The 22,252-nt window shown below is 53.8% G+C and overlaps 1 protein-coding gene across 1 annotated transcript in view; it reads left to right on the top strand.

The window, feature by feature from the left end:
- FSTL4 (follistatin like 4) overlaps nucleotides 1-22,252 on the top strand; it is a 414,621-nt gene that overhangs the window by 329,159 nt on the left and 63,210 nt on the right. The window contains exon 7 of the mRNA XM_043587798.1: nucleotides 20,951-21,117. Coding sequence (XP_043443733.1) covers nucleotides 20,951-21,117 — 167 coding nt within the window. The remainder of the gene's footprint in view (nucleotides 1-20,950; nucleotides 21,118-22,252) is intronic.

The following is a 22,252-nucleotide window of genomic DNA, read 5'->3' as shown; positions in this document are numbered from 1 at the left end:
TCACCAAGCCACTATTTATAAACATCCAAGCTGCACTCCCCCTCTGCAGCCAGCAGCCTAGCAAGATGGGAGAGGAACCACTGTGCCTTATAGAACTCTGCAGACCCTAAAGGCAGCTCTCAGGCAGATGGTGTTATGAGGTCCATCAGGGCAAAGGCCTGACTTCTAGGGACGGCTTGGACCAGGGCATCCAGCTGATTGTAAACCCCCACGTGGTGTAGGGAAGGCACAGCTTTGACTGGCTCAGTGTTTAAAATCCATTTTCTGCACTGTAGCTTGATGATCTCACAGCCCAGAGCTCAGGCCACAGCAGATGAAACTCCCAGGAACAGTGAATCCAGCCTCCATTCTTGGTAAACTGTGCTCATTCTAAGGCCCACTGAGTGGATTTTTCCTGAAATACCCTTTTGTTCCGATCACCTGATTATCAATACCAGTGTCTCTGGCATCTGTTCCCAAAGCAAAGCCCCCTTTAAAAAACTTGACTTAAGACCAACTGGATTTGTCAGAAACTGCTGCGTATTGACTAAAATTTGATTTGAGTCCACTGAACTGATTTTGGTGCTTTTTTTTTTTTAATGCAAACTTGTTCACTCTCAACTAGACAGTTGGTCCTAGTGAAAAGTCCCCCTCCCCCACTCCCAACCCCCCGCCCACATAGCTGGCAGACACAGCACATCACTGACACTGTTCTTTTGTTCTGGGCCTGGGTGTGGTCCAGACGCCTTCTCAACACAATGCAGTTTGGTGCACACGTTGAACCACTGGACATCCCTGCCACCGAAGGCACAGTGAGCTGGCCAAGAGGTGAATGCTGGTGTCCCAGTGTCATACCAACACCTACAGTCCAGGTTTCACAAACCAACTTTCTTAATTAAAAAAATAATAATGTATTCTTAATTATTTTAATTAAAAAAATAACCCTGAGACCTACTTTAGGGTTGCCACTTTTTCATTTGGCCAAGTAAGGACAAGTAGCTTTTACTATTACCAAAGCCTCATAAAACGGTGTAAGTTAGAAAGGAAATAATTTCAGACTAAAGGAAAAGCATGCACACACACACACACACACACACACACACACACACACCGTTGGGCCTGCTGGTTTGGTTAGTGGAGGGGAAGGCCTCGCCTGGCCCAGCCAGCTTTGTCTCCTGCCTCGAGTGCCTGGCCTCTCAGTGTGGCCCCGTCAGTTTGCACAGCTGCGGGTGGCTGCAGAGAGGGCAGGTGAGCTGGCCAGTGAGTTAGGACTGTGCACCGTGACCTTTACATCAGTAAGGAGAGCCTCTGAGACACACATGTTGGAGCCATGCAGGTGCTTTCTGGAGGGTTAGAGCATGTTTTGATTGAATTCAAACATTCTATCCGGTGGTTTACAACAGTCAGCAAACAAAGATAGCTTTTAGAAATACAGGCAAAGCTTCGAGAGGCCGGGACCTAATCTAGAAAAGCAAATACCCCTGACATCATTTGGAGCTGCGTTTGGGGTTCCACAGCCCGGAACACCCGGCTCACAGGGCTTGAGGTACCCATTGGCACAAGTGTGGGGTGTGAGCTACCCTCCCCAGGAGTCGTGGTTGCACGTGCTTGCCCTAAGGAGCCCCAGCCCTTCGCACCCCAGCCAAGCCAGTGAAGTTTGAAGGTTTGGGAAGGCATCTCCTGTGTCTAGTGACCTTCCTGGAAGCTTCCATTCTGTTCTCTGGACCCCCTCCCCTGCCCCAAGCAAACCATGCCCCCACCAGCTAGAAGTAATCTAGCAGCATCCTGAGTGTTAATGACTGATAGCCATGGTAGGCTTTACTTTCCCAGGCTCACTTCAACTATGAAGTGAGCCTTCAGTGATAGACTCAGACATCTGTTGGCAGGAGAGCCCTGCCCGACCACAGGTGCCCGAGGCCTCGCTGCGGCCCTGCTGCCTCCCTTGTGCTGAGTGGCTGAAGCGTCTGGGAGAGGATCCACTCTAAAACCTTTTCCAAGTAGCAGCTCCTCTTTTGGCCTGAGCTACCTCCCCTGTGAGATAAGCATGTGCTCCCTACCAGCCCCTTCATGGGGCTGACGTGGCTGTGGGTGTGGAGATGCTCTGCGGTGCAGCATTATCACCTGGCCTGTGGCCCTCTGGAGCCTGGCCTGGGAGAGGCCCTGTCAGCCACCCCATTAAGCTCTGGGGTACCTAAGCCTGTTCTCCTCCACACCTGCCCCCTTGCCTTTCACTCCTTTCCCGCCCCTCCCTAGCAGGACCTGTTGAACCAGAATCACCGGGTTTCCTGCTACTACTGTCCATCTTCCAAGGACAGTGGTCCTGCAATGGGGTCACAGAGACCCCAGGGCTAGAGCCAATGCAAGGACAGGAACTCACCCTGCCCAGCCAGTGGATCAGACCCTTCACCTTTGGGACTTATGGCAGCTTCCATGCTCTCCAAGGGCACTGGGGGAGGTGACACGACCACCCCTTTCTCATTCCTACGGGGGTGAGCAAGGTCATGGCCTTCCTCTAGCCATTACTCTGCACCAGCGACCCCCCACCACCACCACCACTACGACTTCGGCTGCCACAGGCTGACCATGCGAGGGTCCTGGGCCTGCTCCAGAAGGGAACATGCCCAGCTCCCAGGCAAGCAAAGGGCAGGGATAGATGGTGTGCTTTGCTTTCCGTCACCGGGGACCCCCTACTTCTTGGTCAGTGAAGGGCCAGGAAGAGATGGGCCCCACCCCCCCTTCTCACAGAAGGACAGTCCTGAAGCCCTGGCCCTACTGAATTTCCCGGGCTCTGCTGACACCATTGCCGGCCCACTGCCTTCTCTGTGAGGGGAGCCAGTGTGGAGGGTAGCTCTGGGGGAGGGGGCTGAGGCCGGGCTGCTAAGTGGACCCTGTCCAAGCCAGCCAGGCCCGTGGCCCACCAGGCAGCTGCCTCGGCTGCTCTTTAGCCAGGAGCGGGCCAGGCCTCCTCCTGAACCACATACATTTAATGGGCACATTTCCCTGGTTCCCGCCCCTCGTGTGTAGGAGCTCATTAGACCGGGTTATTTCAGGATAAGACAAAGCCGTTCAGCCCACGACTCCCAGCCTATCTGCAGTACTGCCGTGACAAAGGAAACTCATCTTCAGCCCCCACAGTCAGTGCCCTGGAAACCATGCTCAGCAGCCACATTGACCGCACACGCTGTGGTCTGTGAAATCTGTGTTTGCATGCAGAAGCCCCCTCCCCCAGCCACATGCTCAGACTGTTCCATCCAGCATCCGGCAGGCCCACGGTGCTATGTAGTCACACCCTTAACAAGAGGTCACGTGCCTCATTGTGGGCCTGGGTGGGGGCCGCATGACCAGGATTGGCAGGGCTGCTGGCAGCCTCTGGGGAGAGCACATTTTGGCTGGAGTCATTCAACAATCCCCCTTGCAGGAGTGAACATGAAGGGGGAGGGAGCTACAGCAAAATGAGGCCGCTCGGCGTGTCTCCACCTCACTGTTGGGGGCAGCATGGTCCTGCCATGGATAAACCAGAGCTCGGCCGCCCTGCAGCCCTGAGCCATTCCCTTCAGGTCTCTGAGCCACAGGATCAGGCTCCTACCCTACCAGGTGTGTAGCTGAGGATGGGCTCCCTCCTGTGGGGCCCATGCACAGGGGCCTGGAAAATCCAGGTGGCCACGGTCCACAGCCTTCTCCTGTCTCTCTGCATCTAGGCTGCCTCTTCGCCCCACTTTGGTCAGCAAGCTCATTACCTCTTGACTCAGCTGAAGTTTACTGAGATGGATGGGTCTGTGTGGGATGCAGGTGAAAACCAGGCAGACAGAGTTCCCACCGCTCTTGACCTGCCTACCCTCACCCCTACGCCACCGCACCCCAATTGGTGCCTCCTTCTCAGCTGACATCGGCGCATGTGGGGGCCCGTTGACCTGGTCTCCACAGAACGTGGCATGGGGCTTGCGATCGTGCTTTGTTTTGAACATGAGCTGCAAGAGGATATGACCACATGGGCAGCCTGGGAAGCTTCAGGCAGGTGCGGCAGGCAGAAGGGCAAGGGGCTGTGTCAGCTCCCCTGGGGGCTCCAGACTGTCCCCAGGTGTCGGTGAGTGCCCACAACGCGGGTCTGGAGCAGGCTTCTGGCATGGCTCTGGCCTGTGGCTAGGGGAGTGGAGGGACAGCCGAGCTAAAAGGCTTGAGGAAAAGGAGGTGGCCACACCCTGGGGACAAGAGGCTGAAGGAATGAGAAAGGACGGTGAGGGTTGGGCCCAGGATGGGGGACTGGCCGGGGAAGGTGAGGGACCGTCCAGGCCATCTAGGCTGGAGGTCCCATAGTGATCATTGTACCAGGGCCACAAGAGCTCAGGCTAGCCCCAGCCGGGAAGAGCCAGGGGTCAGGCCACAACCTGGGGCTGCACAGGGTCTGGCTCCCCACAGGCACTGAGGCTGCGGGCTAGTGTGAGCCACCATAAGAAGAGGTGGATGGATTTCCATATTCAGGTTTGCTTTCCAGCCACACCATATCGGTGTAGCTGAGCACTTAGCTGGGTTCTGAGGCAGAAATTCTACTCTCCTGAAGCACCGTGGGCTTACCAAAAGGAACTCGTGGCCATCGATGACTCCCAGTGCTTCTCAGGGACTGCTGTGCTGTCCCTGTGGTCTGCAGGGAAACCGTGGTGTGCGGCGTCCGTGGGCCTGAGGGCAGGTGGAGGCCTCCTGGTGTCAGGGTCACATCCCCACCTCCGGCCTTCCCGAGACCCCTGCAGATGAGGGCTCTGGTGCACACCAGCAAGGGTGCAACCAGAAACAGCTGGGACCAGGACCTGCTGTCAGCTGCTTGGCATGAACTAGTTTCTCCAAACCCTCCCCTTCCTCATGGGCTGAAGGGGAGGTGGGAGGTGAGGCTGTGCAGGGTCATCTTGCTACAGATGGGGTTATAGTGGGCAGGAAGGGCTGCCTCACAGGGGTGCTTCAGGCAGCCGATGTCAGCATAAAGCAAGACACCTGGGGGGTGAAACTGGGGTGTCTGGAGATGGAGAAGTGGCGACGAGGCAGTGCTGGTCCTGGGGTATCTGCATGGTTTGTTCATCTGTTTGGCATAAGAGACACAGTCTCGACTCCCTAGAACCCAGATGATTATTTTATCCCAAAGACTTCCACCTTTGAACCTGAACCTGAGCCTGTTTTCGCAATGCACAAAAAAGAAACCTTGCCTGGCCTTGCACAGCTTTGGCTGCAGGTTCCTGACATGGGCTGCATCCCAGGGACAACCCAAACACGTCTCCACACTGGGCTTGCAGGCCTCCTGACATGGGAGCCAAGTGTCAGCATGCTGGCTTCCACTGTAGTGTCCCCCCACCCCTGAGCCAGGGGTGCAGGGACCACTGCAGCAGCTGCAGCCTGCATGAAACTGTTCAGTTGTAAGTGTAAAGTCATTCGGAGCTGTAGCCACAATCAGAACACACATGAGACTGACATCAAGGGGTCCCTACCGCTGCTAGGAACACTGGTGCCAGGACCGAATCCCAGAGGCTTCTCTTGCCCACCTCCCCCAGCCTGGCTGAAGGGCTCCGCAGAAGGGTGCAGAGACACTAACTCTTAATGTTTATTTATTTTTGAGAGAGAGAGATAGAGCTCTAGAGGGGAGGCAGCAGAGAGAGAGAGGACGCAGAGGAACCGAAGCAGGCCCCAGGCTCTGAGCTGTCAGCACAGAGCCTGAAGCCGGGCTCGAACTCACGAACCATGAGTAACATCATGACCTGAGCCGAAGTCAGATGCTTAACCAACTGAGCCACCCTTGGGCCCCACGTTTAACTCTTAAATTACCTTTCTCTGACCTGTTAGCTGCTAGATTTTCTTCTTGTATTTATAACTGCTCCCCTCTCTCTCTCTAACCCCAGTGCACTAAAACGGGGCACCAGGAAGTAAAAAGCAGTGTGCTGAACTACGGGGTGTCATTCCTGCCACCGTTAAGTCTCTGGGCCTCGGTTTCCCTGTCCTTTACACGAGGACAGCTCTGCCAGGGGCCTGAGACCCAGGGCTGCCCACCCTGCAGAAATGCTGGGTGGTTTACCCTCCAGGCATCTTCTGCCAGGGGACGGCTCCCCTACGTGGGGACTGCAGGCCAGTTCTCCGATTTCAGCCCAGCGAACGATGCTTTTCCTTAAGTTGAAGAAGGTAATATGTTAAACCTTTCGTTTCTTTGCTATCCTTGTGATTCCTTGTTGGAACCTCTCCATTTTCGAGGGTTTGTGTGCTGAGGCAGCTCTGCCTCCGAGGCTCTCAGGGACCTCCTCTGGATCCCGGGCAACGACCACACCCATTTCACCCTCAGACGCCAGAGATGTATTTGCCTAAGGCTGAGCTCCCCCGTGAGGTGGTGCCAACACGGCCGGCAAGCATGAGAAAGCCAGGACGCTGGTGGAGCACGGCAAGGAGTTCCTTTGGGCTCAAGCTAAGTGTGGGCTCTGGAGGAGAAGGCTGGAAGTCAGGTGCTGGTGGGGCTTAAATGCCAGGCAGGTGGGAGGGAAGGGGGCCTGCACGTGGAGACCTTTCCCGGGAAGAGGCTGCTGTTTTCACCAACAATGAGGTCCTACGTGGAAGCAGTCCCGAAGGAGACAAAGACAAAGCAGGGGACGCAGAGGGGCTCCGGGAGCAGTTTGGCTGTAACTGTAAAGACCAGGAGAGGTGGATGAGATTTTGGCTCATTCATCCCTAAAATGGACCATTCACTCAGCCAGCCTGCAGCCTCCGCGTGTGCCTGGCAAGGCAGGCGCGATGTCGGGCGCGACGAGAAGCAATTTGCCGTGGGTCAAGATGTGGAGATTTCCAAACTGACAGATGGCAGAGGAGTCTTTGGAGGGGAAACCAGAAGCATTTTTCTTACCGAGATCTGTCCTTGGACAAAGCATATATTATAGGGTTCTCTCTGAAAGATAATTTAAAGAACCTACCCAAGACAAAGAGAGAGATAAATATCCTATGCAAGGAAAAGAGATTTCTCACATCCAGATATTTTGGTGCCATGCATCTTGCCTGACACAAGGAAGGTTCCAGCAAAGGCAAATGAGTTGGTTTCTGTGTCACAACTACAATGATCATAACAGCCACTCTTTTGAGGTTTTCCCCTCCCCCCTCACCTGCCTGCATCAAGACCCCACCACCACCACCGGGCGCAGCAGGCAGGTCCACCAAGGCTGGCGTTGGCAGGAGAGCATGATGGCCGAGGCCCTGTGTAAGGTTTGGCCTTGTCGGGCCAGGGCAAGGGAAGAAGGGCTTCCTCTAATCCCGTGGTATAACCACTCAGGTGCGGATTCAGACAAGGCTGTATCCTCACGTGCCTACAGGCCCTACCTAGGACGGGCCAGTGGGAAGACACGCATTGTCAATAGATAAAATATTTGAGGGCTGTACCAATCCCGTCGTTATTGCTAACGTAACTTTTGACATGTGGGGCCACTTTTGACATATGGGGCCGGATAATTCTTTATTGTGGGGACTATTCTGTGCATTGTAGGATGTTTATTTAGTAGCATCCCTAGCTAGTAACCACACTAGACGCCAGCAGAGAAACACCACCTCCCTCAGTCCTAACAACCAAAATTATCTCCAGACATTACCAAATGTCCCGGGGCGGGGTTTGCAAAATCGCCTTAGGTTGAGAACTGCAAACCTGTGCCAAATGGGCTTTCTCTTGTCCTTCTGCCATGAAGAGCACTTCCTCTCATCTCCTTCTGCAGCCCCCTTCTGTTCAGAAGCACAAAGTCTCTGCCTTTTCAGAAGCCAGGCCCCCCACTTACTCTCTGGGGGCTCCCTGCTCTCACTCAGAGGCTTTTCTTCTAAAAGCACCCCTCCTCTCTTCTGCATCATGCATTTCTCCTTCTCCATTTGTATCTTCCCCTGGGCTCACAAACAAGACACCTGGAAAAAAAAAATTCTTTCCATTTCTCTGCTCCCCTTCTTGGCAGAACTCTTGTAAAGAACTCCTGTTCGCTCCCAGTCCATTCCAGAGATGATTTTATTCCCTAGTGCTCTAATGAAATGTTAGTGATTCCAAATGTCCAGGTCCCAAAGGCCCTCCCTGTCACCACAGCCCGTGATCAAACCTGAGTCCTGGTCTGACCAGAGCTCCTGACAGCACCAGACACAGGGAACCCACAGGTTCCTGCTCAGGGTCTGTGTGACTCTGCTCATCCTCCTCCATGAAACCTTGGTGGGTCCCAGGCCTTACTTCTCAGGCCCCTCCCCTCTCCGCATAGTCCCCTGTGATCTCTCTTGGTCCCGTGGTTTTAAATATCACTTAGACATCGATGGATCCCAACATCTTATCCCTGGGCTAGACCACTCTCCTGAGCCCCAGACTCATGCAGCCAACTGCCCACCCCTCCGTCTACCAACTGCCATAAAACAGAACCTGGGTTGTACCTAAAAGGTCTGCTCTTTCTCCCTCAGCCTTTCAGCAAATGGAACCAACAGCCGCCCAGTTTTTCAGGCCAAAACCCCAGTAATAATCATCCTCGATCCCTCCATGCAGTCAGTTGGCAGATCCGTTGGCCCTGCCCCCCAACATGTGTCCCAAATCCGTCTGTCTCTCAGCACCTCTGCGGCCACTGCTGTGACCCAAGCCACCAACCCCCCAGACCACAGGCCCCTAACAGATCTCCCTGCTTCCTCTGCTGCCTGTTCTGTCCTCCCTCCACCCCTTCCTGAGTCCCAGCTGGCCCACCTCCTCCCCCAGCACCAGGCCTCCCCAGCCAGTCACAGCAGTTTCTTGCCAGTATGTGCTCTAGGGGTGAGCACGAGACTCAAATCTGGCTAATGAAACCTGAGGGGAAGTCCGCACGGGGCCTTCCTTGTCCTTACGGCTCACACACCAGGAAGAGGCCCCCCTCCCACTGTACGATGTAGTGCCCGCCTGCGATGCCTAGAACTGTCCAGTATGGCCGCACACTGTGGGCTGAGGGGCAGAAGAAAGAGAGCCCGAGGGCCTGATGACATCCTAGACACACGAATGAACCTACCCAGGGCCTCCCCCTTAGGGAGATGACAGCCTTTCCTTATCAGTCAGCCCCATTTCCACTCAGGGTTAACGTAGTTGAAGATGTCTCAGCCTATGCACAGATTGTCTTTAAAAACATACATCAGGGCCCTGGGTGGCTCAGTCCGTTGAGTGGCTGACTTTGGCTTAGGTCACTATCTCACAGTTGGTGAGTTTGAGCCCCACATAGGGCTCTGTGCTGAGGGCACAGAGCCTGCTTCAGATCCTCTGTCTCCCTCTCTCTCTGCCCCTCCCCACATCATTTTCTCTCTCTCTCTCTCTCTCTCTCTCAAAATAAATAAACTTAAAAAAAAAATGAAAGAAAGCATAAATCAGACCAGTTGAGTCTCCTGCTTAAGATGCTCCAAGGGCTTCTCGTGCAATAAAACCCAAAGTCCCCACCATTGCCATGAGGTCCTGCTGGCCTGGCTCCTGACCTTCAGCCTCACCTCATACCACTGCCCCCTGAGGCCTCCTCTCTCTGTGCTTCCCTTTCCCTGCTTGTGCCCATAGCATCACCATCCAGTGAGGGGCAGGGCTCCTCCAAATTCTAGCCCTGCACCCCCTGTGCCAAGGCCCAAACCAGGCTGCTAGGGGCCAACATGCCCCCACCCCACTGACCTCCTTTCCTTCCAACAGATGGATTCACTGAGCTCTCTGGCATGTTAATACTCAGTGACCAAAACTATGGCTGCTGCTTCTCAGATGGGCCTTAAAACTAGAACACAGGGGGTTACCCAGGGGGAGGACAGAGTCTGTCTATAGCTCACCCTGGACCAGGAAGTGGTGGGCCAAGGTCCTCAGGAGACCTGCTGGTCAGGAACAGAGGCTGTGAGCCATGTTTCCTTTAAAAAAAATTTTTGTTAATGTTTTTACTTATTTTTGAGCGAGAGCATGCATGAGTGGGAAAGGGGCAGAGAGAGAGGGAGACAAAGAATCGGAAGCAGGTACCAGGCTCTGAGCTGTCAGCACAGAACCTGACGCAGGGCTCAAACCCATGAACCACGAGATCCTGACCTGAGCCGAAGTCGAACGCTTAACCGACTGAGCCACCCAGGTGCCCCGAGTCATATTTCCTTTAAAGGCAGAAACTGCCAGGAGCTCCATGGGTGCTGGGAGCGGTAGAGCCCTCGGCCAGGCTCAGGGACCGCACCCCCCCCCCCCAATCAGGAATTCATCAGAGCTGTGGCACACTCAGGAAGATTGGAATTGAAACAAAACAAATACACTGATGTAAGCTGTTCTCCAAAATGGCTTGCTCGTGCCTGTTTACCCAACGCAGCCATGACTTAGCGTTCTCCGGAGACTGGATAATTAAACAGAAAACGCACTATACTTATTTACGCTCTCACAAGACCCGATGGCTTCTCCCTGTTGCACATGTGAAGCCGGGTTTATGCTCAGAGGCCGTGGCCCACACCGCAGGGTGGAGGTGGGTAAGGCACACATCAGGGTCGGGCACCCCCCCCACCTCTGTCTGGCTTCAGCCACTTGGACTGCCTGCTGAACACTCCTCAGCCCTCAGGGCCGTAGGGAGAGCAGCCTGGACGATGGAGACTCCTGTCTGTCCCTCTTCCTGAGGCTTTTTAGTAACAGGAATGCAATTGTTAAGAAATCCCCTTCAAGTCTTTTTCACTGAAGGGGCCAAGGATATGATCATAATCTACATTTCAGAGCAAATGCCTGAGGAAGGGTTAGAGGATTATCAGTCAAGACAGAAACAGCACATCAAGGCTCCAGCCCACCCCACCTCAGGAAATATCATTGTATTATGCAAGAGGCCAAGCGAGAAGCACAGGAGGGAGTCAGTCTCGACACCCCTTTCGCAGGGTTCTTCATCTGAATGGTGACACCCCTTTCGCAGGGCTCTTCGTGTGAATGGTGTCCGAGCCCCGTCCCTTCCTCTACCCTCCTTCCCCACACTCACCACCTGCCTCTCCCTCAACTACAGCCCCAACTTCCTAAATGGGGTCTCTGCATCCTTTCCTCCCCCGAAGCGGCCCATTGGCCTGGAGTGATCCTTCTAGTATGCAAAGCAGATCACATCCCTCCCTGACTCAAAATCCTCGAATTACCTTCCATTGCCTTAAATGAAAATCCTCAGGTCTCCCGCTAAGAAACCGTGGCCCTGCCTGTTCTGCCTGGCTGCGCAGCGCCTCTCTCACTACAGGGGTGCCACACACCCCCACATTGTTCCCTGTGCTTCAGACACACTGGCCTTCTTCAGTTCCCAGAGCACTGTAAGCCCCGTCCTACCTCAGGGCCTTTGCATGAGCTGTGTCTCCGACTACGTTGCCCTTTCTCCTATTCTTGGTCTCTCTGGTTTCTCCTCTCAGGGATATCCACTGAAATGGCTCCCACCCAGACTTCTCCCACCACTCCCACTCACATCTTATTAGGCCTCCTTGCTCTTCTCTCTCTTGGCATCCTTCCTTCCCAGGCACAGCACATATTATCCTGGGTCATTTATTTACACATTCTCTTCCAGCCTACCGCGAAACCCCTCTCCCTTGGACACTAATAGCGAAAGCAGTAGAAACAGCTGTGGGAGGAGAGAATAAGGTCTCTGGACAGAAGCTGTTTCGAGGATTGGAACACGAGTCAGATCTCCTCCTGTCAGAGGATTTTGAGGGTTCCTGACCTGAATGATAACCTCTCCAAGGCCCCTTCTGGATCTCATGACAATTTCTTCTGTGGAAATACATTAACTTACATTTCTTTGTCTTCTGAAGGGGTGTATTAGGTCCTCAACACCAAATGCTGTAGAGACCCAACATCTTAGTAGCATGATGGAGTGAAGACCGATTTCTCATGCTCATCAGATCTGGTGGGCTCAGGCAGCAACAAAGAGGCTGTGTTATTTGCTTTCACAAAATGCACGACCACATGATCTCCATGAGAGAAGAGAAGAGAGTGTGGGTAATGACTGCATGAATCAGGGCGCTCCAGAGAACCAGAAACCAATAGGATGCATGGATGGATGCATGGATGCATGGAGAAAGACAGTATTATAAAGAATTGGCTCACAAGATTGTGGAGGCTAACATCCCAGCGTCTGCAATTGGTGAACTGGAGACCCAGGAGAGCCGGTGCGTTAAGGCCCAGTCTAAAAGCCACAAGGCTCGAGACCCAGGAAAAGACAATACTTCAGTTCAAGTCCAAAGGCAGGAAAAGACCCATGTCCCATCTTGAAGGCAGTCAGGGAGAAGGAACTCAAAACACTAAACACTAATACTAGTAATAGTAAATGAATATAAGAATACTCAGTCTTTTTGTTCTACTTAGGTCTTCATTTGATTGGATGAGGCCCATGGACCTTAGGAAGGGCAGTCTGCTTTAGTCAGTCAACTGATTCAAATGCTAATTTCAACCAGAAACATTCTCACAGACACACCCAGAATGTTTAACCAACTCTCTGGGTTTCCCATGGCCCACTCATGTGATACAGTTAGCCATCACAGTGATTTGGGGGGTTGCTTGATCAAGCATGTTCACATCCCTCTGGTCAGAACCATGGGGTGCCTGGGTGGCTCAGTTAAGTGTCCAACTTCACATGAGCTCATACCTCATGAGTGCGAGCCTCGTGTCGGGCTCTGTGCTGACAGCTCGGAGCCTAGAGCCTGCTTCACATTCTGTGTCTCCCTCTCTCTCTGCCCCACCCCCACTCATGCTCTGTCTCTCTCTCCTTCAAAAATAAATAAACATTTTGGGGCACCTGGGTGGCTCAGTTGGTTGAGCATCCGACTTCGGCTCAGGTCATGATCTCATAGTTCGTGAGTTCAAGGCCCATGTCGGGCTCTGTGCTGACAGCTCAGAGCCTGGGGCCTGCTTCAGATTCTGTGTCTCCCTCTCTCTCTGCCCCTCCCCCACTCTACTCTGTCTCCCTCTCTCTCAAACATAAATAAACATTAATTAAAAAGAAACAAAAGGAGAAGGTCACATCACACAGGGGCTCCTTGGGAGTGAGTCATGGGTCTGTCTCCTGCACTGGGCACACAGGAAGGGCTCTACCAAGAGAGGGCAGTCACGCTGTACAGGAGCCAAGGTCTCTTCATGGGTGTCTGTGGGCAGGCTTCAGGTACCTTCTCTCCCCACCCCACTCCTAACACTTGTGCTCCCTGCTACACCACAAGCTCCAGGTTAGCGGGCACTGAGCCTATTCTGCTTGCCGGTATGTTCCCACTATATCCTGGCACATAGTAGGTGCTCAATAAACAATTATTGACTGAGCACCACCTGAATGGTTCACTTGCTTAAAACTACTTATCAAGTCCCTTCTTTGTGCCAGGGATTATATTAGGCACTCTGAGGATCCAAGAGATAATAGAGGTATGATCTTTGTCTGCAGCTTACAAAGGTGTTTGTTTACACCCAAGAGCAGAGTTAATAACTAAACTGTAAACAGTGGTTGCAGCAACACCAAGCAATGTAAGTCAATTGAAAAAGTAAATTACCCACAGATCTGCCAGTAATTAACAAGTTTATTGCCATCCCCAAAATTAAGCAAGCAGGAGGGAATATGACAATGACAGAAAAATTGAATCAGATTATGTCTGAAGAAACAGGATATTTTGGACGCATGCAGGTCTGGTCGGTCCAGAGCCACCTGTGCAGGCCAGACATGCTCCACTGCTCAAAATGTGCATGTCAGAATGAAAGGCCCTAAATAGGCAACCAGCTCCCAGCCCCCCTGGCCGCACAGTTTCAGCAGATTCGGGCAGAGAGCTCCGAGCGGCAGGCTCTGGTGGAGGGAAACAGAGGAGGACACAGCACCCCAGAGCACCTTCCCACAGGGCAAGCCAAAACAGCCCTACCCTGTACACGCCTGGTGAAGCTATCCGGTCCAGGAGGTGCTGAGATGTTGCCTCTCCCCTACGCGGTCAGGAGACATGGGGTATGCACGCTCTCCCTTTGTTTCTGTTCCACCCCCTCCCCCCCCACTTCACAGTGTGACCCTGGTCTCAGGAATGAGACCAGGTCAAGAGAGTTTGCCAAACAGGTGCCACACCTACTGTGGTGGCTCCCAGGTCACCTGAGGGGCTCCTACCAGAAGCACATTAATTTACGAGGAGAACAGGGTGAGAAGAAGCTGCAGCTACAGAGATGTGTCTAAGCACCCGGCCGGGGGTCTCTCCAGGTTATCCTGATTCCCAAGTAGGCTCCTGAGCCTGGGTTGGCCTTTCGAGGGTATTTCGACATGCAGGCAGGTTGATTGAGCTTTTGACAGAGTCTTTCCACCAAGAGCATCATTTGAAAAATGGCAAAAGTCCAGGTAGGAATGTGTTCCATTAGTGCATTTCTAACATAAGAAAACGAACGCGGACTTGACAATAATTCGAGAAATTTAATTTCTGTTGCTGTGAAGCACCAGAATCCTGCTTGAGAGGGTGCTGATGGTTTTATGAGTGTCTCATCGAGTTCAAGTCAGTGTGAGAAATAGCGCCTGAGATTAAGGAAAAGCTGTAATAGGAACTAAAACCCAATTCTCCAGAGACTGAAATTTTATGGCCGCCTGCCTTCGGGAAGGGTGTTAGCCTTACTTATGGTGGGCCCATTAATCCCCTGCGGCCTTCTCTTCTCTCCAGGCTCCAAGGAACAGGGAGAGCCTGTGTGCAGGGAGGAGGCTGAGGGCTGGTGTCCACAACGCCTTGTGTCTGGGCAGCCAGGTGTTTTACTGCTCTGGTTGGAAGGACCTAGAGAGCCAGGCAGGTGTTTCCCCAGAAGACTGCTGTCAGCCAGACTTGGCCTCGAGCCCACCTACTGTGTGCCAGGCACTGTGCTAGGCGCCAGGGCACCAAACAGCCCTGGGTTCACACTGCCAGACACACACCTAGTTAGTACACCGGGAAGGTCTGTCCTATGCTAAGCAAGCCATGATGGTGTCGACGGTGATTTCAACGCGACCTGTGCCACCTCATCCATGGGAAAACAAGGGGAAGCCACGGATAGCAGAAGGCCTGGCCCATAGGGAGGTAGATGTCCCAGGGTGTGAGGAACCCCCCACTGCCTTCCCCTCCCGTGATTCCCTACCAGCCAGCCCTCCAGGGCCAGCTCTTTTTTTTTTTTTATGTCTGTTTATTTATTTTGAGAGAGAGAGTGCACACATGCACCCGCGCAAGTTGGGGAGGAGCAGAGAGAGAGAATCCGAAGCAGCCTCTATGCCCTGCGCAGAGCCTAACACAGGGCTCAATCTCATGACCCTGGGATTGTGACCTAAGCCAAAATCAAGGGTCAGACGCTCAACCGCCTGAGCCACTCAGGCGCCTGTTGGGTGCCAGTTCTTACAGCAGGGACCTCATCTCTCTGTGGGTGCCTTTCCCCAGCTGTGCCAGACGAGCTCCCCCTGGGCCCCTCGGACCCGCAGCCCAGCCCTCCTTCACTGCCTCCACACACTCTGGGCACGGGGCAGATCTTGTTGCCTGGGCCCCCAGAAACCTTGGCAACCTTCCCAAAGAGTAGCCCTTGGGACCGCAGGTGGTGAGGCGTGTGGGAGCGGCAGAGCCACAGCCAGCAGCCGGGAAGATCCCTGGGCGGCCCCCGTGCGGGCCGCTGCCCCGGAGGGCTCCTTCACTTCCCTCTCACGTAACTCTTGGCTCCACAGAGCAGAGTGCAGGGCTGAGCGTAGCTGGGTCCCCTCCTGTACACGTGTGCCCAGGCAGGAGTGGTAGGTATGTGGTCACTGAACACAGACGAGAGCCAGCTCCACAAATTGCAGGCTGCCTGGTCCTCCTCTCGTCCCCATCGCAATGTGAGGCTCAAGAGGACCATGGAGTCCCCTGTGCTGGGCCGTGGCACCACTAGCAACCTGTCCCCCCATAGCTCTCCCAGAGAAGGGCAGGGTCACGGACAGGCTGCAGCAGAATTCTGCTGATTCTGTCTCCACAATGTCATCACTGTGCACCATGACGAGACTCCGGGGGGGGGCCGGGAAGGGGTAGAGGCAAGACGAGGCCCTCTCTGCATCTCTCTAGCGGTCATAGGATATCGATCTGCCCAACACACACATGTCCTTTCTGTCGGGACATGTGTTCCCACCTCAGCACACCCAGCAACCGGTCCTGCGGTGGCCACAGGGTGCAGGCCTCGCATGTCGGTCAGTCCTGTGACTGCATGGTACTCCACCCACCTGGCCCCGGGGATCACTTTGTGCAAGAACCCAGGAGGCAAGTCTGACGATCACAGTTCTCTCCGATGCCTGTTTCCAGGCCTCTCAGGAAATATTGGGTCCCTTTCTCCGGGATCCCATGCACAGGGACACTGTGAGTGTGGGGCCACTACTGGGCATCTTGCAGCCAAGTGGAGAGTGCCTTGTTGGGAACCCCAGATATCTACTGCCTCCTCCATCTGCCTTAGATTTCCCAGTTATGAGAACCAAGACCACCCTCCTTTCTTTTTCCTGATAAATTTCAGCAGGATGGTATCTTCCAATCTTCAACAAATACCTAAATGTCCATTTATATTAAACTTCAAGTGGCACCTGGGTGTCTCAGTCGGTTAAGCGTCCGACTTCGGCTCAGGTCATGATCTCACAGTTCATGAGTTCAAGCCCCACATCGGGCTCTGTGCTGACAGCTCAGAGCCTGGAGCCTGCTTTGGATTCTGTGTCTTCCTCTCTCTATGCTCCACCCCCGCTCACACCCTTTCTCTCTCTCTCAAAAGTAATAAATAAACACTAAATAAATACATAAATAAAACTTCAAGATCCCAGAAACATCCCATAAGGTCATCTCTAGGGGCCGAGAGGGCAAGGGTCTCAGAATAGACAAATGGGATAGGCACCAGTGGGCACCATGGTAGGTAACGTGGGAAGAGAATGGAGGGGGCGGGTCAGGGACTGTTCTGACTTCTGTGGTGGTGGAGGCTGTGGGCGGCTTTTGAGCAGGGCTATGACCTACCTTGTGCTCATGAGAACAGGGAAGATCTGGAGGGGTGAGCACACAGGAGGCTGTTGGCATCTGGGGTGGAGAGGAAGGCAAGGATTCAGGGGGCATCCTGAGGGAAGCCACTTTGGGCTTGGCAACCGTTCATGTTACTTGTACCCCTGCGGGCACGTAGGCCAAGAGCAGAGGCAGATGGCCCTGGGGGGCAAGGAAGACACAGCCGGACAGCGCCTGGCAGAACAGAAGGGGGACGTCCACTTAGAACAATGTACTCAGCGCCCCAGACCTCAAAGCAAGATGGGTCCACAGAACCCTCCCAGCCCCAGCCCTCATTTTAGTGATGTCTGATCTGAGTCTGACTGACAGGAAGGGACCTGCCCAAGGCTACTTGGCATGTCACCAGCAGAGCCAGGCCTGAAGGCCAGATGTCCAGAGCCACAGTCCAGAATCTGCTCTGCTCACTCGAGCCCCAGCCCGTGATTGATGCCTCATTTTTCCCCCTGGGAAACGACCATGGGAGGTCGCTTAGCAGGGACGTGGGGCCTGCCCGGGGAGGGTGTGTTGAACAGTAAATAATTGGGAGTAAGGGCAGAAGGAGAGCTTTGGTTGCAATAAATCTTTTCAGGATTTTTAAACCAGTCAGGGAATATTGACATGAATTAAATCCAATAAAACATTCATTTAATTAAACTTTAAGTGATCCAAATATTTGCTGTTTGGTTAATATTTGTGTAGCTGACAGGAGCAGAATTATGATGGTTCTGTCAGTACTCACGCATTCTAATTTTGCATGAGCCATTCCTACACAAAGTACACATCTTCACACACACAAGTGATCAGCGAAATCACTCCGGAAGGATGCCGGAACCAATCATCCCAGCGGCCGTCCCACTTGGGGTTTTGCTTTTTGTTTGTTTGGTTTTAGCCCTGTGCTAAACTGTTTGACGTCTGACTTTTGGGGGCGCCTGGGTGGCTCAGTCAGTTAAGCGTCCGACTCTTGGTTTCAGCTCAGATCATGATCTCACGGTTTTGTGGGTTCGAGCCCCACGTCGGGCTCTTCCTGTCAGCATGAGGCCCACTTGGGATTCTCTCTCTCCCTGTCTCTCTGTCCCTCCCTTGTGCCGTCTCTGTCTCTCTCAAAACAAATAAATAAACTTAAAAAAAAAATCTATGACTTTGGGGCCACGCGGAGGATCCTACATTGCACATAGGTCTTACATTCCAAATGAGACCCCAGCCAACCAGAATACCTCACCTCCCCATCCCCCCCCCCAGACTCTCCCTTTCCATCCACCCAGACAGTCCCCCCATCTTTTAAGGCAGCAGTTGTCAGGCCTCAGGGTACCACGGACACCCCAGGGGTGCTTGCTAAAACCAGAATGCCCACCTGCCAACAGAGAGTCTTGTCAGCCTGGGGTGGAGGGCAGGAATCTGCGTTTCTATCATTTGCACCCCAGATGTGATGCCGATGGTAGGGGAATCACACCTGGAGAAGAGGAGCCCTGAAGCCCAGGGCAGCCCTGCTTCCTCCAGGGGATGATGCCTGAGTGCCCAGTTCATCTTTCCCTAGTAATTTGACTAGCATCCAACATACAGAGAAGCTGTAGGTTCCTTTGGTAATGTACCCAGCTTGTTCGCAAGCCCCACCCACCGCCATTGGGCAGGAAATAGAACTGAATGTTCAATGTGTCGTAAAGCTTAGTCTGAGCGGGCCATTCTAACAGTCCACATTAAGTAATGCTCTAAGAAAAATGCCTCCGGCCTCCAGTCCCCAGCCGGCATCCTTAGCTGCTTCTGAACCCCAAGCTGACTTTCTGACTGTGGACAGAAACATGCCGCTGTCCTAGGCCACCTTCGGTCCCCCATGCAGACTCCCAATTGCCCTGTCTCAGGTTCTCTTGGCTGAGGTCAGCCCAGGTTCTCCTCGTGGTCTGGGGTCTGATGTCCCCCCAGAGCTTGGCCTCCAGCAGCCCCGCTGGCACTACGCACCCTTGGAGGTTCCAGGGACATTTCCTTAGGGCCTCAGTCTGGCAGTCCAGCACAATCTTCAGGCACAGAGGTACACAGCTCCTTATGGCCCAGCCAGCATGTGGCCAGGAACCTTTGGACCTCTCCACACCACTAGAGAGCCAAAGGGGCTTTGGCAGATAAACCGGGCTCTGGCTCTGTGCCGTATGTTGTCCTCACCCCGAGGTGGGGGGTAGAAAGGAGGAGGCTTTAGCCCCCTTCCAGAGCCCCCTCACCTACATGCCAACAGGCACACCCTTCTCACCAGCTCCCTATTCTCACAATGCCCTGGGACAAGGAGGGGACGTTCCATACCCCTTCCTGTTTCCACAGAGCCTCGTGGCCAGGGAGCTTCGTGGGTCACACGATGAGGAGAGGTACCTCCTTCTACACTCAAGGCAACTCTGGGTTCTGAGTCCTGAGGGCCAGCACAGCCCAGAAGGAGCCAAACCAGTGTAGCAAGTTTTCCCTCTCTCTCCCTGTCTCTGTCCCCTCTGAATCTCCAGAGTCTGGGTCTTGCTATAGAGTACGAGTGCCTTCTCTCTCCTGCCCTGAGCAATGAGCCTCATGACTCCGAGGTGGGAGGGCAGCAAACAGGACGTGATTTAAGAGGGGACTTGAAATGCATCACTTTAATGTTTGTAAAATATTATGCCGGTTGCATCTACATCAATCACTCGGTGCTTATCTTTCCCCGTGCAGCTCCTTCCCTGGGAGTCACATTTTTCCTGTGCATGGGTGTCCCCTCTCCACTGGCCTGTTGACTCCTTTCCTTTCCATTTCCATTTTCTCCATTTTTCATCCATCCATCCATCCAACAAGCACTGATTAAGCACCTAGTGTATATCTTGCTCATCTTCATGGGCTCAGGGCCGGGCCACTGCTTGCTTGTGCCAGGGAAAGGGCTTTGCTACTCACGATCTACCCTGACTGCACTTGCTGTCGGTTCACCTGCTTTGCAGGACATCACACCTGTCCCGGGTTTCACTCCCACCGCCCCACCTTCTCCTCCACACACACATTGGCAAGAGGGCACTAGCACAGACATGCTGCCTGGTCACAGCTCAAAAGGGTCCCACCGAGTCAGCTCCCAGCTCTGTGCCTTGCTCCACACCTGGCAAAGGGCCCCAACATTTTTGCTGGCATCCCAGAATAAACACAGATGGCTCTCCAGAGCCAGCCAGCCTGCCTCCCTCAGCTCATGCCCCCTCTGGCTGATGCCCCAAGTGCCCTGAGTTGTAGATCTGGGGGAGCAGTAGGGAGGAGGCAGTCCCGTCAGTGGGCTGCTGACTCTCCCTCCAAGCCTGATCCCATTTTGGTATGTGAACAGCCTGAGTCTGATGAATTTTCTCATAAATCCTGAAAATTTCTAAAAGCCTGTGATTGCAAGCAAATATTTTAGGCCCTTCCCATTTGCCTAAAGAATGGTCAGTCTTAATGCCAGTTATCAAGTATAAAATGGCATGGATTAATAATTTGTACGGCCTGAAGTGCGCTTCGAAAAATTAAAGACTACAGTGCATGGTTGCTGAACAGAAATCCAAATCCAAGTTCAAAGAATCCTCAGACAGAAACAAACTTTCAAAGGTCAGCCAGTTCGTTCCCCAGACTTCAGACACTGCAACCTTTAAATTGCCCCCAGATGGATGAGAAACCTGTCAGCTCAGCCAGCAGACCTTGACTGCACTAAGCAAGGCCCAGACTTCATGAGGCCCAGGAGCACAGAGCAGGGTGTCCGCGGCACATCTGGCTCTCTGGTCTTCTGCGTGACAGCCCACGTTCTCGGCTCAGCTCAGCTCATAAATCCGTTGTCCAAATGGTTTCCCTGCACCAGCTATGGCTCCTGACTTCTTCTGATTCACAGAGCCCTTTGAACATTTCACAGAAGTCACGGCCTCTCTCCCACGAGGAGCGTCCATCTGTACACTTAGCACAATGTAGACAGTTTCCAGGGAACCGCAAAGCCTCCGGGCCACTGCCCTGCAGGAAATCCCTGTAACCATTTGCCTTGAGTGAGAATTCCGCCCACTGGCTGTGCATCTGATGACTTTCTCCTTTTCCCCTGCAGAGGTGGTTCAGCTTACCCTCGCCCCTGAGGATAGGGTCAGCGTGGCCACAGTGACCGTGGGGCTGAGCACGGTGCTGACCTGCGCCATCCGCGGAGACCTGCGACCACCTATCGTCTGGAAGCGCAATGGGCTTACCCTCAACTTCATGGCCTTGGAAGACATCAATGTAAGTCGCTAGGCTCCGACCCTGAACGCAGACCTGCCCCAGGGACGTAACCTGCAAACTTCCTGTGGCAGTGGCACGGCCAGAGGGTTTCCTTAACGTCCCACGTTTGATGCCTTTCAAGCCTGTTGTCTGATAGCCAGAGGGACCAAAAAAATCCAAGTCCCACCATGCAGAGAATAGACTGCATGTTAACTACAAGCCTGCTCGCCAGATCCACAATAGGAAAGGGGCGTACTGACTGGGGAGGCATGGTGGGCAGGGCGGGAGGCCTTGGTGCAGGCTGCAGCAGCGAAATTGGGCGGCGGGCGTGGGATTGGGAGGGGAGAGGTGCAGACTGCCTGAGGGAGCCCACCACGTGGAAGGACCACGGGCCCACAGAGCAAGCACTTGGCCAGGGTGCGGGGAGGGCAATTGGCTGGAAGAGCCAGGGAAGACTGGAGACCCCACAGCTGAGCAGGATGCAGATGGCGGGGGCAAGAGGGAACGGGGATTCCCTCTGAAGGGCAGAGGTGAACCGCCAGGCTGGGTTGGCTGGAAGGCAGGGACCCCATCAGGCCAGAGTGGCCTGTCCTGGGGGCCTCATTGGCTGGATGCGGGTGTGTGGATTTGATGAGGTGAGCAGAAGAGAGAGCAGCTGAGCACACACAGCCTACCGTGACCTGCAGGGATGCTTCTGTACTGTGAGGGCCCATGCACCTGGGCCGGGCTCCTGGTGTCACCCCCAAACCAGCCTCATGACTTTGAGCAACTTCTTACACCAATCCTATCTCTTAGAAAAACAGCCTTAGCAGCACCTCCCTTCCATTGGACGTGAAAAACCAAGGGAGTAATTCAAGTATATTTATGGGCCCAGGTTTGGCCCCAGGAGTGAGGTGGCTTCCCAGAAGTTCATTGAGAAGACAGTGATGTCATCCATGGAGGGCACTGCCAGGACAGCTACAGTAACAGGAATACAAGTTTCAGGCAGAAGAGGGGGCAGTCAGGACAGGCTCAGGACAGGTGAGCTGGCCCAGAATGGGATGCTTGGCCCAGAGAAGGAAGACCTTGTGGTCTTGAGTGGTGAGTTCTGGGTAACTTCGCTGAGGTGGTGAGGGAGGTACTAACACAGTAGGAGCCAGGCTGGGCCGTGTGACCC

This window comes from Prionailurus bengalensis, chromosome A1 (assembly GCF_016509475.1).
Source record: "Prionailurus bengalensis isolate Pbe53 chromosome A1, Fcat_Pben_1.1_paternal_pri, whole genome shotgun sequence".
Classification (NCBI taxonomy): domain Eukaryota; kingdom Metazoa; phylum Chordata; class Mammalia; order Carnivora; family Felidae; genus Prionailurus; species Prionailurus bengalensis.
This window is presented reverse-complemented; position numbering and strand designations above follow the sequence as displayed.